General features: G+C 43.5%; 1 protein-coding gene across 6 annotated transcripts in view; it reads right to left on the bottom strand.

Moving 5' to 3' along the window:
* Cdh13 (cadherin 13) overlaps positions 1-19,448 on the bottom strand; it is a 1,135,782-nt gene that overhangs the window by 854,730 nt on the left and 261,604 nt on the right. Inside the window, exon 1 of one of the 6 annotated variants that reach the window (XM_074055577.1) lies at positions 10,658-10,690. The exons of the other annotated variants lie outside the window; for them this stretch is intronic. Within the exon in view, the coding sequence (XP_073911678.1) occupies positions 10,658-10,675 (18 nt within the window). The 5' untranslated portion in view covers positions 10,676-10,690. Of the gene's footprint in view, positions 1-10,657; positions 10,691-19,448 lie in introns of those variants that run through there. 6 annotated transcript variants of the gene reach the window in all.

Below are 19,448 nucleotides of genomic sequence, written 5' to 3' on the forward strand. Positions count from 1 at the left end.
GCCCCTAAGCCAAGGGAGATATGTAAAAAGTCAAAACCACAGTGCAACTTTTTGACTGGTTTGAAACTCAGTGGGAATTCATCCTCTATGCACGTTAGGTTTTTAGTGGCTAACTCCCATTGGTTCTTGTTTTCCACCCATAGGTTTTCCCAGGCCTGGACTGACCAGCTGGGCTGAATTCAAATGAGCAAAGAAGCCTCTGAATCGACTTGGGGAGCACAGAGTCTGTTTTTTCACATATTCTCAATCTCTTGTAAACAGCCAAACCATTCACATCGTAAGCAAAGCCTGTACGACTTCATTGGCTGACTGGGAAGCCAAGTTAAAAATGTAACTTGTGGAAGAGTCTACCCAGAAAATAGCTTTCTTTGGAAGAGCAGTGCTGTTCAGCCTGGGAGGGAATTTGATAAAGTGCTTTACTGGGTGGCAACATTTTGGTCTCGGTTTTCCTTAGATCACAGTGGGATAATGAAATTGGAATCCATTTAAACCTTCCATTTCACCCCACACAGCTCAAACCGTATCATGCTGCAATAAATATGCCACAACCCACATGCTTACTCCCCTTATTACATGCAACACCATCAGACTGGAGATAAATTATGGAATACAATTTCTTGATTTGCCCACTCCTATAATAGAATCTCAAATCCAAGACAATACTCAATGCACTGAAGATGCAAAAATAGCTATATCGTTTCATATGCCATGTTTAGCATTGCAAAAACCTTGCTGTCCAGTCTTTGAATAACAGACGCTGCTGGGACGGAGCCAGCCGTGTGACAAGGATTTATATGCTCTGTCTCCTGTGACTCATTCTATCCCTGTCATTGAAACATTTGTGACCGAAGCATTTGTGATAATATCAGATTTTTGCCTCCATACCCTGGAAAAAAGATGAACGCAGGTTAAGCTGAACCAAAGACCATCTCCAGATGGTCCTTGTTGGAGTAGCAGATTTTGTAACTTAGATTGAATTCTGGAAACTTTCCGTTTTCCTTGCTGCCTTTCACTTTGCTCCTCTGAGGAGATCTAGGGCCAGGAAGATATTTGAAAGATCTATCTCCAGGCTGGGCATGGGGGTTCATCCCTGTGATCTCAGCTGCACGGGAAGCATATGTAGGCCAATGGGGGTCCAAGGCCTGCCTCAGGCAGAAAGCACTAGGTGCTATTTGACAAAAATAACTAAAGCAGAAAAGGGTTCAAAGTGCGGTTCAAGTTGTAGAGTGCCTGCCTAGCAAGCATTAGGCCTTGAGTTCGAATGCCAGTACCACCAAAAATTAATAATACTAAAGATCTGCCCACAAATGTTTTTTAGAATTTGCCCACTGCTCATCCCTGCTGGTCCAAGCCAGCATCCTTTTTTCAACTATCTTACTAGAATAGCCCCTGGTTATTCCTGTTTTGTCTGCAGTTCCCCATACCCTCCATGAGATAAGCACTGTGATGTGCCCAAGATCTTACTTCAGTGAAGGACCCAAGGCCCCAGCTGTGGGAGTCATCCCCTCTGGGACCACCCAGGTTATGTCCCTTCATGTCATCATTATTGCATTGGAAGACCTATGTTCAACAACTGATCACACTGGAGTATAAGCACCTGACCATCTCAGGCCAAACAGGGACAATTCTGAAGCTTCAATGGGCAGGGAAGGTTGTCACTGGGCTGCATCATAGCTGGACTGTCCCCTGCCCATTCCTGCTCTCAGTTCCTGCCCATTAAATACCATCTCAGAATGGCTTCCCCAGCTGCACCAATCTACACACCATAACAAGCCAGTTAGCCTATTCACTCTGCCTGTGCTCAGGACTCCTCCTTCTTTGAAATCTCCTCTCTCTTCCCACTGTCTTCAGATGCCTTACCGGCCATCCTGTGCTCGGATCCCCACTCACCCCTTCCTGCTTGCCTCTTCTTCCAACACACCCTCCCCGGCCCGTCATGAGACTATCACCCTTGTTGTTTGTTTCCTCCGCCCACGAAACTCTCCTAGATAGACAGGCACACTTTCTTCAATTAAGGATCAGATAGTAACTATTTCAGGCTTTGGGGGCACAGCATCTCTGTTGCAACTGTTTGACTCTGCCACTTTAACAGAAAAATAGCCAGACAATGTATAAACAAATGGGTCCGCTGAGAGCCAGTGAAACTCTATTTATGATCCAAGCCAGGAGCCCTTTGGCCCTTTGGCTGTAGCTTGTCCACAGTTGCCCTAGGTAGTCTCATGGCTTCCTCAGCAAGTCCAGGTCTCACCTCCAAGGTTTCCTTTCCTTTCATCCTGCTGAAAGTCTAGGTCCCAACACTGCTTATCACTCTTCTCCCTTGACTTTCTCCATGGCATGCATTGCTCTCTGGAAGGCTGCATTTGTTGTTTATTTCACCTTCTGTCTTCCCTGATGAAGAAGTAAATTCACTGTGGCAGGGACAGTGTCTGCTTGGGTTCCCACAACACTGACTGGTTCACCATTGGTGCTAAGTAACTATGTGTTGAGTGAATAAATAGTGAGTGAATGAATGAATAAATTTCAGGTGATTACATATTTTCTCCATTTTTTGTTTTGCATTTATGTCATGTGTTTGTTTCTATTCTCCTCATAGAACAGCTCCTTGAACTTTTAATACTCCAGTAAATACTCAAAAGCACAAGCTGTTTAGAGAGTTTGAATTTCAGACTCCAGCTCATTACCCTTTGGCTGTTTGACCTTGCATATACTAAAAGCCTCCCTAGGCCTCTTTCATCTGGAAGTTGGATACATGACATTGAATGTCTCAGAAGATGATGATGATGGGAAAAAACTGATCTAGAAATCACTTAGTGCATAAGTGCTGTAAGAACCCAGTCATGAGCTCTTTGCCTTGGCTAGTGTTCTTCCCAGGAAACGTAAGATCTGTCACAAATTGCATCCTCATGTGCCTTAACCAGAACTCACATTCACCTCCATGAGATTGCCTTTTAAAAACATGGAGCACAAATAGATTCTAACAAGGAAGAGAGGACCACTACATGGACTCACTGTGTTTGCTGGTAGGCTGATAACTTTGCATGCTTGGTTGCTACATAAGCAACAGAGCACTGGGGACTGCAGGACCAGTAGAAGGAGCTTCCGTTGTCTGTTCATGTACACACAGTCAACAAGGGACACAGTGCCTAGACACAACATTGCTGAGGATGCCCTGCTGTGACTTAAATGTCTCTGTGTCATACCTGAAGAACTTGTCTCAACTGACAGATACAATTACTCCTCCCTGCAGAACACACCTGTGGGATAAACCTGGTCACTGCTGACATTTGTGGCAAATAGGGCAGTGGAAAGAGAAATGGAGAGGCCCTGATTGAGAGTGCCTCCACTCCATTCTTCCTTCTGGGACCCTGAATTGAAATTTAACTCCTGATGAGAGTGCCCAGAGTCTCCACACCAGACTCTTTCTCCACTATGGAGTTCCTGCGCATCTGCAGACACCTGACACCTAATCTTGATGAAACCAGAAAGCAAGTAAACAGTGCCTGGAATATCTAGAAATATCCAGTCTATCTGGAAATATGTACCATTTGTCAGAATTATAATAAACGTTTGGAAATGAGCAGTTAGACACTTGTGGGCAACAGCACAAGGACTAGAATATTAACTGCTCCTGGCCTTCACCTGGGATGGGTTGGTAGCAACCAGTCACTCATTTCTTGAGCAAGTATAAGGAGGGATAAATCTCTTTTAAGCAGCCCTCATTCCGTTCCATTCATCTTCCTGCTTCACATCATTTATAACAGCTTGAGAAATAGATTTGTCCTGGCTGATCTTTAAAGAGACAGTCGATAACAATAAGAGAAATAATTACTGTACCTGGAGAAAGTAGGCATTGATTTCTGAAACTATTGGGGGCTCAAAACTGGATTTCAAATATGTTGTAGAACAGTCATTACTTAACTTGCTGAATTTACACTTAATTCAGGCTGGGTGACATTGGTGCTAAGACTTTTAAAAACCGATCTTTTTTTTTTTTCATTTAAATCACAATTCAGCCCAGCTATAAATAGATTGAATGCTGACTATTTTCAAGAAACTTGTTTTAGGCTCCAGACACCTGATGATACAAAAAGATGATACAAAAGGAAGTGGGGACACTTGCATGCTTTTGATAAAGGGAGATAATAATTCAGCACATAATTCATCACTTGATTATAATTAAGGCAAGTATTGTGAGAAAAAATATGCATCTTGAATCACACTTGCAAGGTCAAGGGGGAGGGAGGATGCACAAAAGAAGTCCTCTTTTGAAGATGTCACATTTAATCTGCAAATCGAAGGATGAGTGAAAGTTAGCAAAATGAGGAAGTCTCACTTCAAGTAAGGGAGTCATGTCTGGAGGCTGGGGAGAAACTACCCTTCTAAGCAGTGGGGTGATCATACATATTGACGATTGACTCCTGAAAACACCAGTATGTGCATCCTCCCTCCATATAAGTTTGTTATGTTATTATTACGTTATTGCTACTGAAATGAGTAACATATAGTTCACAATATACAATAGTCAGATGAGTCTCACAGAACGCTTGTGTTGATTTTTGTCCAACTCTTATACTTGTAGCTGATCTGAGGTCATAGTTGATACTGAATGTAGCTCCTATATCAATGTGAATTAACAGATATATTCATTTAAGTTAGCAAGTACAATGAAAGTGGAATGTAACATAAGTCAGAACTTGACTTGGTCAATGACATGAGCAGCTTCTCAGCTGAATCACCTGATACTTTTCAAATACTGGAAAAATATGTCCTTAGTTTTGTGGGTGGGGGAGCTAAATACAATGGAAAAGTTAGCAGACACGACAAATTTTAAATTTAATTTACATGGTTAACATTTCTATCACTTTTGTAAGTCAAGACAAGATGTCAGCAAACTATGTGCCTGCTGTTATGGTAAATAAAGTTTTATTGAATCACAGCCATGCTCATTTGTTTATATATTTTTCTGTGACCACTTTTGTGTTACAACTGCAGAGTTGCATAACTGCCACAGAGGATTCAATGCTCACAACCCAAGATATTTATCATCCAGCTTTGTATAAAGGAACATTGGCTGATCACCAAGTTAGGATTACCAACAAAACAAGACATCAAACCCTGATCTGTAGTGCTTGCCAATTCCTGTGGTGTAAATTCTTCCATCATAGCTAACTTCAAGATACCAGTGTCAATAAGAGAGGTGTTAGGAAGAGTCATGTTCCCACTAGGTGGCACCAAGTGGGAACAATCTCAAGAGCAAATATAACTAAAATATTTGGGAAGCAGTAAGCTTTGGATAGTCATTACTCTTTTTTAGTATGATTTATTAATTGTAAGCTTATACAATTTAATTTTAATGCAGTACAAGTCAGCTGTGTTTAGCTGTCAAACTGCAGAAATCCTGAAAATGAACTGCATGATCTGAACTAGCTCCAGAACACTATTGCCCTAAGGCAACGGAAAGACTGTGAGAGTGGGGAGAGATGGAGGGATGGGTGGATGGATGGATGGGTGGATGGAGGGATGGATGGGTGGATGGATGGATGGGTGGATGGAGGGATGGATGGGTGGAGGGATGGAGGGATGGATGGTTGGGTGGATGGGTGGATGGAGGGAGGGATGGATGGAGGGATGAAGATATGGATGGATAAATGGGTGGATGGGTGGAGGGGTGGAGGGATGGAGGGATGGATGGATAGATGGAGGGATGGAGGGATGAAGAGATGGATGGGTAGATGGGTGGATGGGTGGATGGATGGAGGGATGGGTGGAGGGATGGATGGATGGATGAAAAGATGGATGGATGAATGGGTGGATGGGTGAAGGGATGGATGGGTAGATGGGTAGATGGGTGGATGGGTGGATGGGTGGACGGATGGAGGGAGGGATGGATGGATGGATGGAGGGATAGAGAGATGGATGGATGAATAGGTGGATGGGTGGAGGGATGGATGGATAGATGGAGGGATGGATGTATGTAGTATGCAATAAGGCTGGGCAGAGGAACTAAACAGCATCACACCAGGTCAAGGAGATGAGGATTTAAGTCATTGAAGGGTCACAGCAGTGAAGTGGTATGATCGCTCCCAGTTCCTGATACCTAAGATTTTTAACACCAGAAGAACTTTTTGAAGTACTTTTTATGTGTCAAGCATCATTACAGATATGTTACAAGCATTAATTCTTACAACCCCATGAGATAAGATACCCATATTACCCCCTATTTTATAGAAGATAGTAAGCAATTAAACAATTTGTTCAAGGATTTGATGAATGAGCAATGGAGCTAAGATATATGGGGAAAATTCTAACTTTCTCATTCAAGGGAATTTGAATCTACCCAGAAACAGGACTGTGTCCAAAATATGCATAAGGAGTATCATGACACAGGATGTACAGGTCTGGGTAGCAAAGATGGGGAGGGAGACTCTGGGGTGGGAACATTCCCTGGATTGGGGCTGCCTGTCTTCCAAGAGGAAAGCCTCTGGCCACATAGGAGCAGGCAGAACTAGTCAGTTACCGCTCATAGCTAAGGCTCACATGCAATTTCTTTGTTCTGGTAGTTGAATCCCTCTACAATCTGCTCTTAGGAGAGCAAAGAGGGAAAAGAATGGATATACCATGTTCTAAATGTGATGGATTCCCACCGTTTAAATCTTGGGTAACTGCCCCAGAAGTCAAAGCTGATCCTTAACTCTAAGTGTAGCTAATGCATCTCTAAATCACAATAGATGTGATTATTCTCTTGGGGCGAGAAGGAATAAGGAGGAATGGATGCCTGTTAGACGCTATCGTGGCTGCTAAGTGCGTCACAGACATTTGTGATTTAAGCTGAAATGTTACTTTTTTAGGGAAAATGAAAATCAGCCAATCTGCTAATTTGATACATTAGGGAGGAAGAGAAATGTGGTGGCAGAGGATAAAGTGCACATCTTACAACTGTAACTTCCAGTAATTTGCAGACTCGACAGGTACGTTCCTGATGCAAACTCCAGAGGCCGCGTGGACCCACAAAGGAGAACAATGGGAAAGAAATGCAAAATCCCATCTGCAGAATGGTTTTAACATTTGTAAATGATGGAAAATGTCAAAAAAGAAAATAATAGTTTGTGGCCCATAGCGTTATATGAAATTCAAGTTTCAGTGTCCACAAATAAAGTTCTGTTGGGACACAGCCACTCCACTCACTTCTATATTGCCTTTCACTGCTTACAGACTCTTACCAACAGAAATGAGTAGTGATAAAGACCTGATGGCTTGCAAAAATAATTTACAGAAAAATCTGCCAACCTCTGCTCTGACCCACTATGGGAAACAATCAGTCCACTTGACTCTTAGGTACTGGAAGAGCCAAACGTGAAGTAGCTAAGTCCTGGCTATCCACTTGTGTATAACTTCCTATGTGCAAGTGTATGTGCGCACACACACTTATCTTAGACAGCTTTCTCATAAATAACATCTCCAAGCACACTGGAATGTCCATGAGTAATGAAATCTTGAACCAGTTCCCCCTCTCATGGTCAGGGGCTGCTTGGCTGGTGGGACCACTCCCCGTACATTAAAGGTGTCACACTGCTATCTGAGAGTTTCAGTAATTTCCTCATCTCAGCCAGGAAAGCCCAGCCACATATGCTCAGAGCTTATTAAGTCTGTGCACAGAAAGACAACCAGAGAACCACAATAATTATGTGGGAAATGAGTTAAAAAGCACTCTTGCCTAAAATAACCTGGTCATGAGTAAGTCCTGCCATCATAGTCACTAAAGAGGAGCATTTCTTAGGAGCCTAATGGAATGGAGATGGTGTCAAAAATCAGTCTACAAATCAGCAAAGCCCTCTTGAGGGCAGTGGGTATGATATACCCAAGTGAAAACAGAAGTGAAGCACATATTTCAAAAACCCACCAGGTGAAGCTGAGGGGCCTCTTAATTTTATAATGAGAATATGCAGCATTCATTGAGAGGTTCCTTGTACTAGGGACTAGGCTAATGGCTTTGTATGGATCACTCCAAAAATCCTAAAAATACCCCAACCAGATGGTTACTGTTTTCATACCTATTTTACAGATGAAGGAAAACTGGGGCTCTGAGAGGTTGAGTTACTTGCCCAAAAGCACACAGCTGATAAAAGCCAAAACTAGCTATAAATCTAGGCAGCTCTAGCTCCACTCAAGTACCCAATCCTCATTCTCACAGATGTAAAAATAGGCCAAGAGAGGTGTGTGCTATGCACCAGACAACAAAGCTGGCTGGTGACAGAACTGAGACAAGAAAGCACTGGGGACAATAACATGTAGGGACACCTGTACCTCATTTGTGAAGAAGGAAAAGGAAGGAACATTTGTTGCATTGCCTCTCATCATCACCTCAAAAGACAAGGGAACATTTATTGAGAATTACTCTGTGCCAGGCCCTGTGATTATCGCAATTAGTCTTACAATGCCGTCTTATCTAAGGCTTAAAACCACTCTTTAAGTATAAATCGTGTTATTTTGATTTTATATGTGGGGAAACGAGACACAGAGAGATAGGGTGACCTGCTCAAGAATATTCACCCTTATTTTCCTGACTCCTCCATTTGTGGCCTTAAGCACCCTTTTTCTTCACAGTGGGTCATCAGAATGCCTTCCAGTGTCTCACAGGGCTCTGTCATTGTGTCCACTGTTTTTTCACAGTACCTTCCCAATTGTGTTACCTGTTATTATGGGAGCCTCCCCCTGCTGCTCCATCTTCACAAGTGCACATACATACACACAGAAACCACGTGCACACGTAGTACAAACTTTCAACCCAGCTATTCCGTGTGAGCCCTCACTCAGGCACAACATTTGAGAGCATCCTGGTAAATGTGGAGTGAGGCACAGCGTAGTGACTAAGACCCTAGGCTCTACCAACACATGTGACCTCACACCTTACCTCCCCATACTCCATCTCTATGGCTTTAGACAAATTGTGTCAGAGAACATCAGTTTCTTAACTGATTAAGTGATAATGATGGCACCCACCCTGTAGGATTGTCATTTGAGTCATTTAACTATTCTTGTCAATATCTTCACCTGGAAAATGAGTGTTTGACAAGAGTCAGTTGTGTTTAATAAATTGAGGTACAATTAATGGAAAGATGCACGTAGATAAATGGATGGAGAGGTGCACAGGTGTGGAGAGACTGATACATGGATAAATGATTGGAAGGATGAAATTATAACAATGATTTTAAGAGCAAAAATAAGAGGCAAAAAGTTTTACATAATAAAAAAGCTTTTTCACTGCACAATGGGAGAATCTTCCAAGCTGCAAAAGGCCCAAAGAGTGAGGCTGTGACCCACAGACAAGGCCCCCTCCAAGTATTCTCAGTGACGGTGCTCATTTCCAAAGCCCAGCCCAACAGTTCATTCTTCTGGGAATTCACCAGGGTCATGCTGAGAGTCTTGCTCCCAATGTCACCTGGGAATGCCTACAAAAAGCTGGGGAGGGGCGGGAATAGATAAAATAACAGAAGACTGAAAACTCCATCAGGGCAAGAGCTGCACCTACTTTGCTCAACACTGAGTCTCCAGCACACAGCACAGGTTCCTGTATTTTGTAGTGCTGATTAACCAGGGTAGGCCAAATTCTACATTCTTCAGAAAGAAAAAAAAAGAACAGAACCCACAGTTTCAAGAAGTGAACATTATGAAGCTCTATCTATCACTTCTATTACAATTGTGGTGTGGGTCTTTTAATCGGGCTTGAGGGGTAGGGATGAATGATTTCCCTTTCATCATTCAGGGGTCTGGTCTCCTCCTTCCATCTTGTGGCTTAATTGTCCCCTACCTCCTAGCAGACAGGACGATAGAGCACGTGTGCATAGAGGATCTCACAGGCAGTCTTACTAGGGGGGGTCTGACCTTATTTCCATCCACAATCCACTAACCACAACCCAGTTACACAGACTCAAAAAAGGATAGGAAATGTGACCTAGCTGTATGCCTGGGAGAAAAAAGACAATGATTTGGTGAATAACTAACCAGTCCCTACCACAGTGTTCAATAAATGTGTGTTCAGTAGCAAAGCAAAGAAAGATTGCTCCAAGGTTGGTGACAGTGAGAAGGAGCAGAGGGGCCCCTACCAACACCCAAGGAACTGCACTAGAGTCATTCTCTGACTGCTCCCTGTGGGTAACCCCCCTTATGGGGCCCTTTCTTCCCTGGACAATTCTTCAGACCTGTCTACTCTGCCTTTAAACCTATATCGGTGGCCTCAGCCATGATTCGGAGCTGCTGGGTTAAACCACTCAATGCTATTTACTGCTGGAGGCCAACTTTGTATATCTCACCCTCCCAAGCAGGGGACAAGAGAAACACCCTGGTTAAATTTCCAGTTAAGGTACCAGAAACAAGTTATTGACTTTTAAAATAGAAATATGAGAAAACGTGTCCCAAACCCAAGGTGTCAATTGAATAAGCAGTCAGAGCTTTACGGTGCTGGAAACACCATCAAATCAGGGCACTTATTACAGGCGGGCTTTTTCATACGCATGCATCTGCATCCCTGATACCCTGTGAGCATCTGGAGGGCAGAGACTGAATTATTCATCTCTAACCTCCTCCCAGGAGATCTGGGCAGAGCTTTCATACAGTGGCAAGTGCAGGTAGGAGACATCTGTCCTTCTGGTCTACCTACCTTTTGCAGCTTGTCCATGTACCAGCATCCTGGTTTGCCTTTGAACAACCACATCACTCTCCACATTTGGTTGATGAAATTAAGGTTGACTCCACCGCTAGAGACAGAGCTGGTCATGTGACCCTGGCTGGGCCAATCCTAGCAGTTCGCCTGGCACAGTGCCTACATTAGAGATGCTCAAAGGACCCAAGCTGGGTGAATCATTGTCAGCTCTCTGCAAGGACTATTGGAAAACCACAGCTCTCTTTCTACTTGGTTGTAAAACTATGAGGCTACAAATCTGGGCCTATCAGGAAAGTAAGGTCCTCCCTGGGAGTGAAGTGACCATAATGGAAAACAGAGCCAAAAGATAGAGAGAAAGCATTACATCTGACAATATTCAAAGCCCCAGCGTTCATTCAGTTGTTCCAGAAGCTCAACTCTCTGGACCTTTTCAGGTTTGTCAAATAAATTAATCAAGCACCCTTGGGTGAATCATTTACTGTTTCTGACTGAGTTTTCACAATCTGTAAAAATGAATGTTTTGTGCCAGCGGTTCTCAATCATGGCTTCATCTCATAATCATGAGTGAAAAGATACATTGTAAGCACATATGTAAATGTCACAATGAAATCTTCCCATACAACTAATATATGCTAATAAAATGTAAAAAAAAAAAACATGAACAGAAAAAAAAATGCAGGTTCTTGATCCCATTTCTAGAAAGCCTCATTTGCTTACTGCATGTTTACAGAGCACCTGCTACTTGCCAAGCTAGTTTAAGGCACGGGAAACCCCATGGTGAATGATCTGACCTTGCACTTTGCCTTCACAGGTGTTTACTCCACATGGCAGCCCAGCTTGAAATAATGGCTTTGTCCACTTTAATCTACTGAATTCTCACCATGGTCCTGAGAGCCGTGGCTCTTACTTATCACTAATGGGTAGAAAGCTTGGTTTGGCCAAGTAAAACCTGGTATAGGTGGGAACACTGACTCAGGAGCCCAATTCCTAGCTGGGCCTCTTGCTTCAGTCCAGGTTGCTGGACTGAAAACTCATTTGGAAGAGCCAAGTGGAGCCCAGGCTTCACATTCAGAACTTGGATCTGAGAATCCAAGTTCAAGATAAATCATTGGTTCATAGTGATGCTACCCTGAGCGGATATTTGCCTCTCACTGTGGCTGACAGAACAGTTCACAAAGATGAACACTGGACAGTCAGTAATGGTCCTAGTGCTGAACTTAACCCAGGACTACCTGGCTCCAGAGGACATATGGACTTTTAAGTTTCAAGCTTCCCATCCTCAATAACAGGATCCCTCTACACTTTGGCCCCAGAAAGAATCCAGCCACAATTACACTGCAAGCTGCTCACAGAGACCCCTGAGTGTTGGCACCAGGGTTTGACTCCTTTCTCACTGTCAGACTTCATCCTGTAATTACCCCACCAGCAAAATATCAACAACTTTCACGTAGGATTTCACAAATTGCAAACAGCTGTCACATGGAATTCTGATTCGATCTTCATAGCCACTGAGAAAAATACACTGACCTCAGCACAGAGGGTATTCACAATATTTAACAATTGTCACAGCAGAGGCACCAACCAAACTACACAAACACAATATGAGGCCACACAAGAGTGCCCTTTAGGATTTCCGGGCCAAGGTGAACCACAGGCCCAGGTGAACTCCATTCCCACCACGGATTGAGCTGTGTTCCTCCCGTCTCGGGACTTTGGCATTCTTCCTTCCATAACACTTGCTCCTTCCTCTGCCCTGTGGTTGCTTACCTCCAGGTTGCCATCCAGAGGTCTCCTGCCTGCCCAGGGAAACCTAGCGCACAGATACCTATGATGAACCCATGTACACTTACCTCTTCCTGGCAAAGGCTGCTTACTGGGAATAGTTGTGGTCACCTCAGAAGCAGCCATCAATCAATGGAAGATGGGGATGGTCAATAAGTGTCCCAGCCACCTGGCTTGTCAGTGAAGGGAACTGTGGTGCATGTTCTGTCTCCCAGAGTCTAATAAAGGAATTCAGCTCCAGTCACCACAGGGATAAATGGATGCTGTTTCTTCCCTGTCTCATTTCCCCACTGCCCTACCAGTGTTTTCTAAGATCACCTCCCAATGAACAACTTGCACACAAATCCTTGTTGTAGACTCTGCTTCTGTAAGTTGCCAAATAAAACAGCTTCTCTGGCACACAGACCAGTCAGGCCTCACTGAATGATATTTACAGCAGTATCTTACTCTTTCCTGCAAGGAATTTCTCTGATTTGTGATTCCACATACATTTGGGAGGTTTCTAACACCTCCCTGTCTCCTTCACTAACTGGTGAACCCCAACTATGGTAGGTGGACTAGTAGACCCCATAAATACTGACTGCTGAGCCCTGAAGCCCATAAATATTCCCTATGTATTCAAGACCTTGAAGATATAATCAAGTTAATGATTTCAAGATGAGGAAATTATCCTGAATTTTCTGGGTGACCATTAAATGTAATTACAAATATCTTCATAAGAAATAAGGAGATTTGATGCAGAAAAGAAGATCATGTGATCGCAGACTGATGTTACCACAAGCTAAGGAATGCCAGGAGCCAGCAAACATGGAAAGGTCAGAACCATACTTTCCCCTAGTGCCTATGACACCCTGACTTCACCCCTTTGGAACTGATTTTGACTTGAAGAATTATAAGAAAATAAATGTGTGTTGTCTTAGCCACTAAGGTTGTGGTCAACTTGATACAGCACCATGGGAAATTCATCCACCATAAAGACAGCTTCCATGCTCTTTGGTGTCTCTGATTCCTCTCAAATCCTCTTGCTTAAGGCTGAACTAATGTCTGCTTCTAAGTCTCTTACAAATAGAATTGTGTCTCTCAAAAAAGGTATTTTGAAGGTGCAACCTTGGCACCTGTAAATGTAATGTTACTTGGAAATACAGTGTTTGCAAATGAGCGAATTAAACTGCAGTTATTTGGGAGTGCCAATCCAATGTGATCAGTGTCCTTATAAGAAGACCAGAGGCAGAAGACACATGGAACTCTTGTATGTCTGGAAACAGAGGCTGGGGTGGTACAACCCTAAGTCAAGGAATATCAAGGGTGGCTGGCCACTACCAGCTGAGAGGAAGACCTGGGACAGATTCTCCCCCAGAGCTCTCAGAATGAGCACAGTCTTGCTAATGCTTTGATTGTAGCATCCAGAAATGTGTGAATAAATTTCTGTTGTTTGTGATATTTTGTTCCAGCAGCCCTGGGAAAGTCATACAAAGCCGCAGGCTCTTTCTACTATGGCAGAGTCAAAGTCACCAAAGCCAGAGGTCTGGCTTCAGTGAGCCCTGGGAACTTAGAATCCTAGTGTGTCAGTCAGCTTTCTGTCCTGCAGCAAATACCTGAGCTAATCAACTTATAGAGAGAAAACGTTTACTTTGACTCAGAGTCTTGGAGGTTTCAGTCTTGGATCAATTGGCCCTCTTGCTTTGGGATGTGATGAAGCAGTATATAATTTAAAACCATGTGGTGGAGAAAAACTGCTCACCTGAGGGGGATCTAAAAGATAGAGAGGGAGAGACCAAGATTCCAGCATCTTGTACCAGGGCATGGTCCCAATGACCTATAGACCTCCCACGAAGCTCCATCTCTTAAAGGTCCCATTACCTCCCTAGCATCACCTTGGGGAGCAAGCCTTTGCCACTTGAGTCTTTGGGGACCACTTAAGGTCCAAACGGCTGGCCTTATGTATGTTCATTCCTGAGGTATCACGGCTACACTCTCTGTTTTCATTTTATTTTTATTTTGTGGATTGAAATTTAAACTCGGGGTTTCATTCTACTGATTAAGCCCTACTTCCAGTCCATTTTGCTCTGGTTATTTGGGAAATGGGGCCTGTGAACTATTTACCCAGGCTGGCCTCAAACTGAGATCCTCCCTTACTCAGTCTACCAAGTAGCCAGGATTACAGGAGTAAACCACTGGCTCCCAGCTCGATCTCGATCTCTCTCTCTCTCTCTCTCTGTCTTTTGGTTTTTAATTGCTATGTCAGAGAGCATGATGAAACATGTTAAGCAGGACAGAGATTTTCTTAAGATGCCCCGAGTATCATAGGAAGCTCTGTTGGGTTGCAGAAGGTATCACATTGTGAGACTGGCAGGCTGAAAGTCAATTTATAGCTACAGATGAGTTGCTTAGCCAACATCAACGCTAATCCTATGCTGTCTACAACAAAGTCAGACCATCTTTCTGTTGCGAGGCAAGCAAGGCCCCCCTCCCCACTCTGATTTCTGCTCACACGTTATTAACGTGTAATGAAGAGCAGGTTCTACTTTATTGATCTCTAGACCAGAGCTATGTGAGAGGCTGCCTAAGAAAAACCCCAAAGGATTTTATTTGATTTTTACACAGAACAATAATCTCCCCTACCAAATTAGCCACTGAACTGGTGGGGGGAGGTTCACCTTGAAATTGTTGACAGGGTTGCCAAACAGGAATGTCTATATTTGCTAATCCTTGCTCAAATATACATCCCTGTTGTTTGCACCCTGTCAAGTGAGTCCCTGGGAAATAGCAGGACACACCATGGAAGGTGAAAAAATGCAACACAGGACAGATTAGACCCAGGAGAGAACAATGAGGTACAGCACAAAGCAGCAGTGACAGGGTTTTGTCTTTGCAAGATGACATCCAGACTCAGCTCAGCCCCACCTCCCACCTCCTTTAGTTTTCCCTTTTTTTCTGCTCTCAAAATATTCCTATCTAACAAATCCTCAAGCTGATAACACCAACAATGCCCTGTCTTCCTTGGCTGGGCTAGGCTTTTACCAGCCGCCTTTTATGGGCTCTTCAGAGGTAGCTAAGCCATGTGTTGACTACCATTGAGTGTTGAAAAGTCAAGAGTCAGCTGCTCAGCTGTCTGCTGGGCTCAATTCTTTGGCTCAGCCTGATGGCAGATAACAAAATGGCCTTTAAGGGACACTTAGATAAGACCTGGGGCTCAGGACACAGAGCAGCAGACCTGCCTGACCTCAAGAGACCAAAAGCTGTCAGAAAGCCAGTGGTACAACTCAATTCCCTTGGAAACCCAGTGCTCAGAGTCTGCCTCTCACTCAATAGGACATTGACTCAGCACAGCCTGGGCACAGAGATAAGTAAAAGTATTCTAATTGTACATTAAAAAAAAAGAGGTATGATTTGCATACTGATGACAATAATTTGCAGACAATATTATCACAGGGAACATGTAGTGAGCACTTGTCCTGCCTAGGCTCAAGGTCACAGAATTAGAGTTGACAATCACTTCTCTCCAACCCGTCTCCTCATGTACTGAACCCGCACTTGAAAACCCATTCGAGAAAGAGTTCCCTCATGGGCTCAAGTATGTTCTTTGGTTCCTGCCTTCATGGGAACTTGATTTTTAGGATCTTAGGAGGCATCCTGTGGGCAAACAAAATGGGAAGCCCATTTTTCAGCCAGAAAGGTGGTGAGATCCTCCATGACACATGGAGAAAGAGGTAACAACTTGGATCCAAAGGAGAAATAGTACTTGATTCTGACAGATTCTCTCCTCATCATTTTTGTAGCATGTCTGTTAAATTTAAATAAGACTTAAATAGGGCCAAAAGAAAATGCAGAAGGGAGCGACCAAAATGATTTAAGGTTTGTAAACTTGGGACTTATGGATGGAGGAATTGGGAATTATTTATCCTGGAAAAGAGAAGGGTGAGGAGGGACATATAAATACTTCATGCTAGACTAATTATGTAAATAGCAGACATCCAGCTGGTCTGGAATCTCCACCATTCGGCAGGGAGAGTGCGTACTGTGGGAGTTACTAGTAGTTTTAACATCATTAGTCAACTGCACAGATTTCTGGAGTGGTTCATTGTTGTGGAGTAACATGTATACCAGTGCATTTTAATAAGTCCAGACTGCACCCACTAAAAGTCCTTTCCAGCAAAGCTTGTGATGAAGATATTTATTTCTTTCTCCACTGCCACAAGTGGGGGTCTTGCAGGAGTTGCTCTGTAATGCAGACTCCAGCCTTTGTATTTTTAAGTCACCAAGTAGGGTCAGGTGTTAGGAGGGATGATCACCAGCTCTGTCATCCAGGCCTAAAGACCCTGGAAGTGTACAGGCCTAGTGACACTGACCAGATGCCAGGAAGATGTCCTCCTTTTCAGGGTAGCTCTAACCTGGCTGTTGGAGAAGTCTATTCCTACCTTCCCCAGACTAACTCCTGTCTACACTGTGGTCAGTTTTTCATTCAATAGAACATTTATTGAGCACAGCCTGGTTCTTCTGATCCTGAATATAGAGTTGGGTAAGAGGACTCTAATCATGGAATATCTACTGGAATAATTTGAACACTGGTGATGCAGATAACCGTCATCACAGCAAGCATTCAGTGAGCAGACCCCCAAGTCAGCACAGCCAATGTACAACCTCATTTGATTTCCCATAATATCCCTATGCAAGAGGAACTATTTTTTCCTCTTGAAGTTACGGAAGCCCAAAAAGGCTAATGAATTTGTTCAAAGTCACAGCATTACTAGGGAACCTATGTGAAATCAAACTGATCTTTAAAGCCCTCAGCACTCTTTTGTACTCATTTTCTTTTGTTGGCTTTTTAATGGAGATTTAGAGCAAATCAAGTAGTTTGTATGTAGAAGACATCATACTGGTCACTATTCAAATGTGCCTTCCAGAGACCTTCCAAAGAGTGTGAACAGAGGAAGTGCTGAGGACCACCATTCAGCCCCGGGTGGGGAAGGCAGGCTCACTAGCCTCAAAGACACTCTTAGACCCTCATGACACTGGAACTCACTTGGATACTTCAGAGCAGGCCCAATGTGTATCCTAGATCTGAAGGCAGTGGCTCTTAGACACCACTGTGGAGGGCATGTTGAAGATCTTCAGACCCTGATCTACTCTCAGATGGATCTTGGCCATGTTAGAAAATCGTCATATTCATTCAGCACCCCAAAGATTCTTATGTGGGTGGCCCAGGGATCCCAATTTGAGGGCCAATGGCTTAGAGTTGTAATTCTATCTGGTGACTCATTTTTCTGGCCAAACATCCTTTCTCTCCTACACAGAGAGAGAGAGACAGAGAGAGAGAGAGTCTTTCTCTGCACGTTTCTAGTCCCTCAGTAAGCTTCTCTGAAGTACCCATGTGGCAAGCCAATGTGCTCAAGCCTGAGGGAATATGAAGATATGAATAAATACCCTCATGAACTTCCAAGTCTTGCAGAAAAGAGAAGTAAACATTCAATCTACATGATCCTGAAAGTGAGGGTGGCCCCCAGAGAGGGGAAGTTTGTGGAAGAAACCCTCAATGGTGAGAGCTGGAATCCAGAGAGACTCCCTGCAGGGTAGGCAGACCTGAAGCAAGTGGCTCTTGTAGGCCACAACCCTAGGCCAGGGTGTGGAAACAGCCAAGAACAGGGTTCTAGGAGCCAGGTGGAAAAAAAGGGGTGGGAGTATTAAACAGTTAAGTCTATTGGAGTGTGTACCATGGTATGCTTTAATGCTGAATTTTGCCAGAACCATTTAAGAAAGGCACATGGGAAAGATGTGACATGGTGGGCAAGGCACAGGGTGATAAGTTTGGCAAATCTGGTAGGAAATAATGAAGCCATTCACATTAGATATTGGGCAGGATTTGTTAGAATGGAGAGGAGCAAGCAAAGTGCTCATATTAAGCTTCCCTTTCATTTACATATAAGTAATATTAATGCTAATAAAAAATCATGGAAGTGAGTCCCAGAAGGGAGCATTTATACATAATTTTTGTTAAGGCATGTGTTTAAAAGTAATAAAATAAAATGTATTCTATAATTTAGTCTTTCTAAATTACACCAGCCTTTAACTAATTAGTAAAAAATTAATGAAGATTGATCATTGTACTATAAGAGGGGTTATGCCTTCATCAAGGTCACGCTAGGTAATGACATAATGCTATAGAAGCAGAACATTCAGTATCGGAAAGGTTGCTGGATACTAAATCTTTTAAAAATCTTTTAAAAATATGGTGAGGTTAGATGAAATAATTCGTAACGCGAAACACAGGATGGCTAAAGGGCAGAGTGGTTCAGGCTAAAGCTTCTGTGTTAAGGCCACAAGGCTTCAAATCTAACACCTGCTGCTCATAGCCTTGTGATGTGGAGCAAGTGACATCACTTCTTTGAGCCTCATTTTGCCCAGTCCCTAATTGGATGAGAGCATCATCTGTTGTCACTGGTCCCATGGGAGTATTTTCTGAGTGCCTATACTGCAGTGTGTGTTCCTGTGTTTTAGCCCTAGTAACAAGTAGTGGGAGGATCCAGAGTCAGAGCCATCAGTCTGTATCCCCACCCTGACTTTCCCAAAAAGAGCCCCTCATTGTCTCCAAGCCTCAGTTTCTTTGTACAACAGGAAGATAGGTCTATGTGGGAATTCTAAACCCAATTTTTTAAAGCCATCTGCTTTGGTTCAAATGGACTCTCTCACTAAAACACATATCTAAAACACATAAAAGCAAAGTCTCCTGAATGAAGCTTCTCCCAGACTTTGCGTACCAGGCGCTGACCTCACCCTGTTCTTAACACCGTCCCTTCCACGGGGCCCCAAGCCTCACTCTCAGGATCTCTGCAGCACACAGTTGCAAGACTATGGGGTTAGGGTGCTCCAGTGTCGCTTGAGGTTCTCTGAGCCCGTCCTCAGGGAAAGAGCGACACCATGGGTCCCACTGGCAACAAGAAGCAGAGTCTTTGATAACAATGCAAAATCTCCTCATAAGCTTCGTGGCCTTCGCCATGGTAACTAGAAT

This window comes from Castor canadensis, chromosome 15 (genome assembly GCF_047511655.1).
Source record: "Castor canadensis chromosome 15, mCasCan1.hap1v2, whole genome shotgun sequence".
Classification (NCBI taxonomy): domain Eukaryota; kingdom Metazoa; phylum Chordata; class Mammalia; order Rodentia; family Castoridae; genus Castor; species Castor canadensis.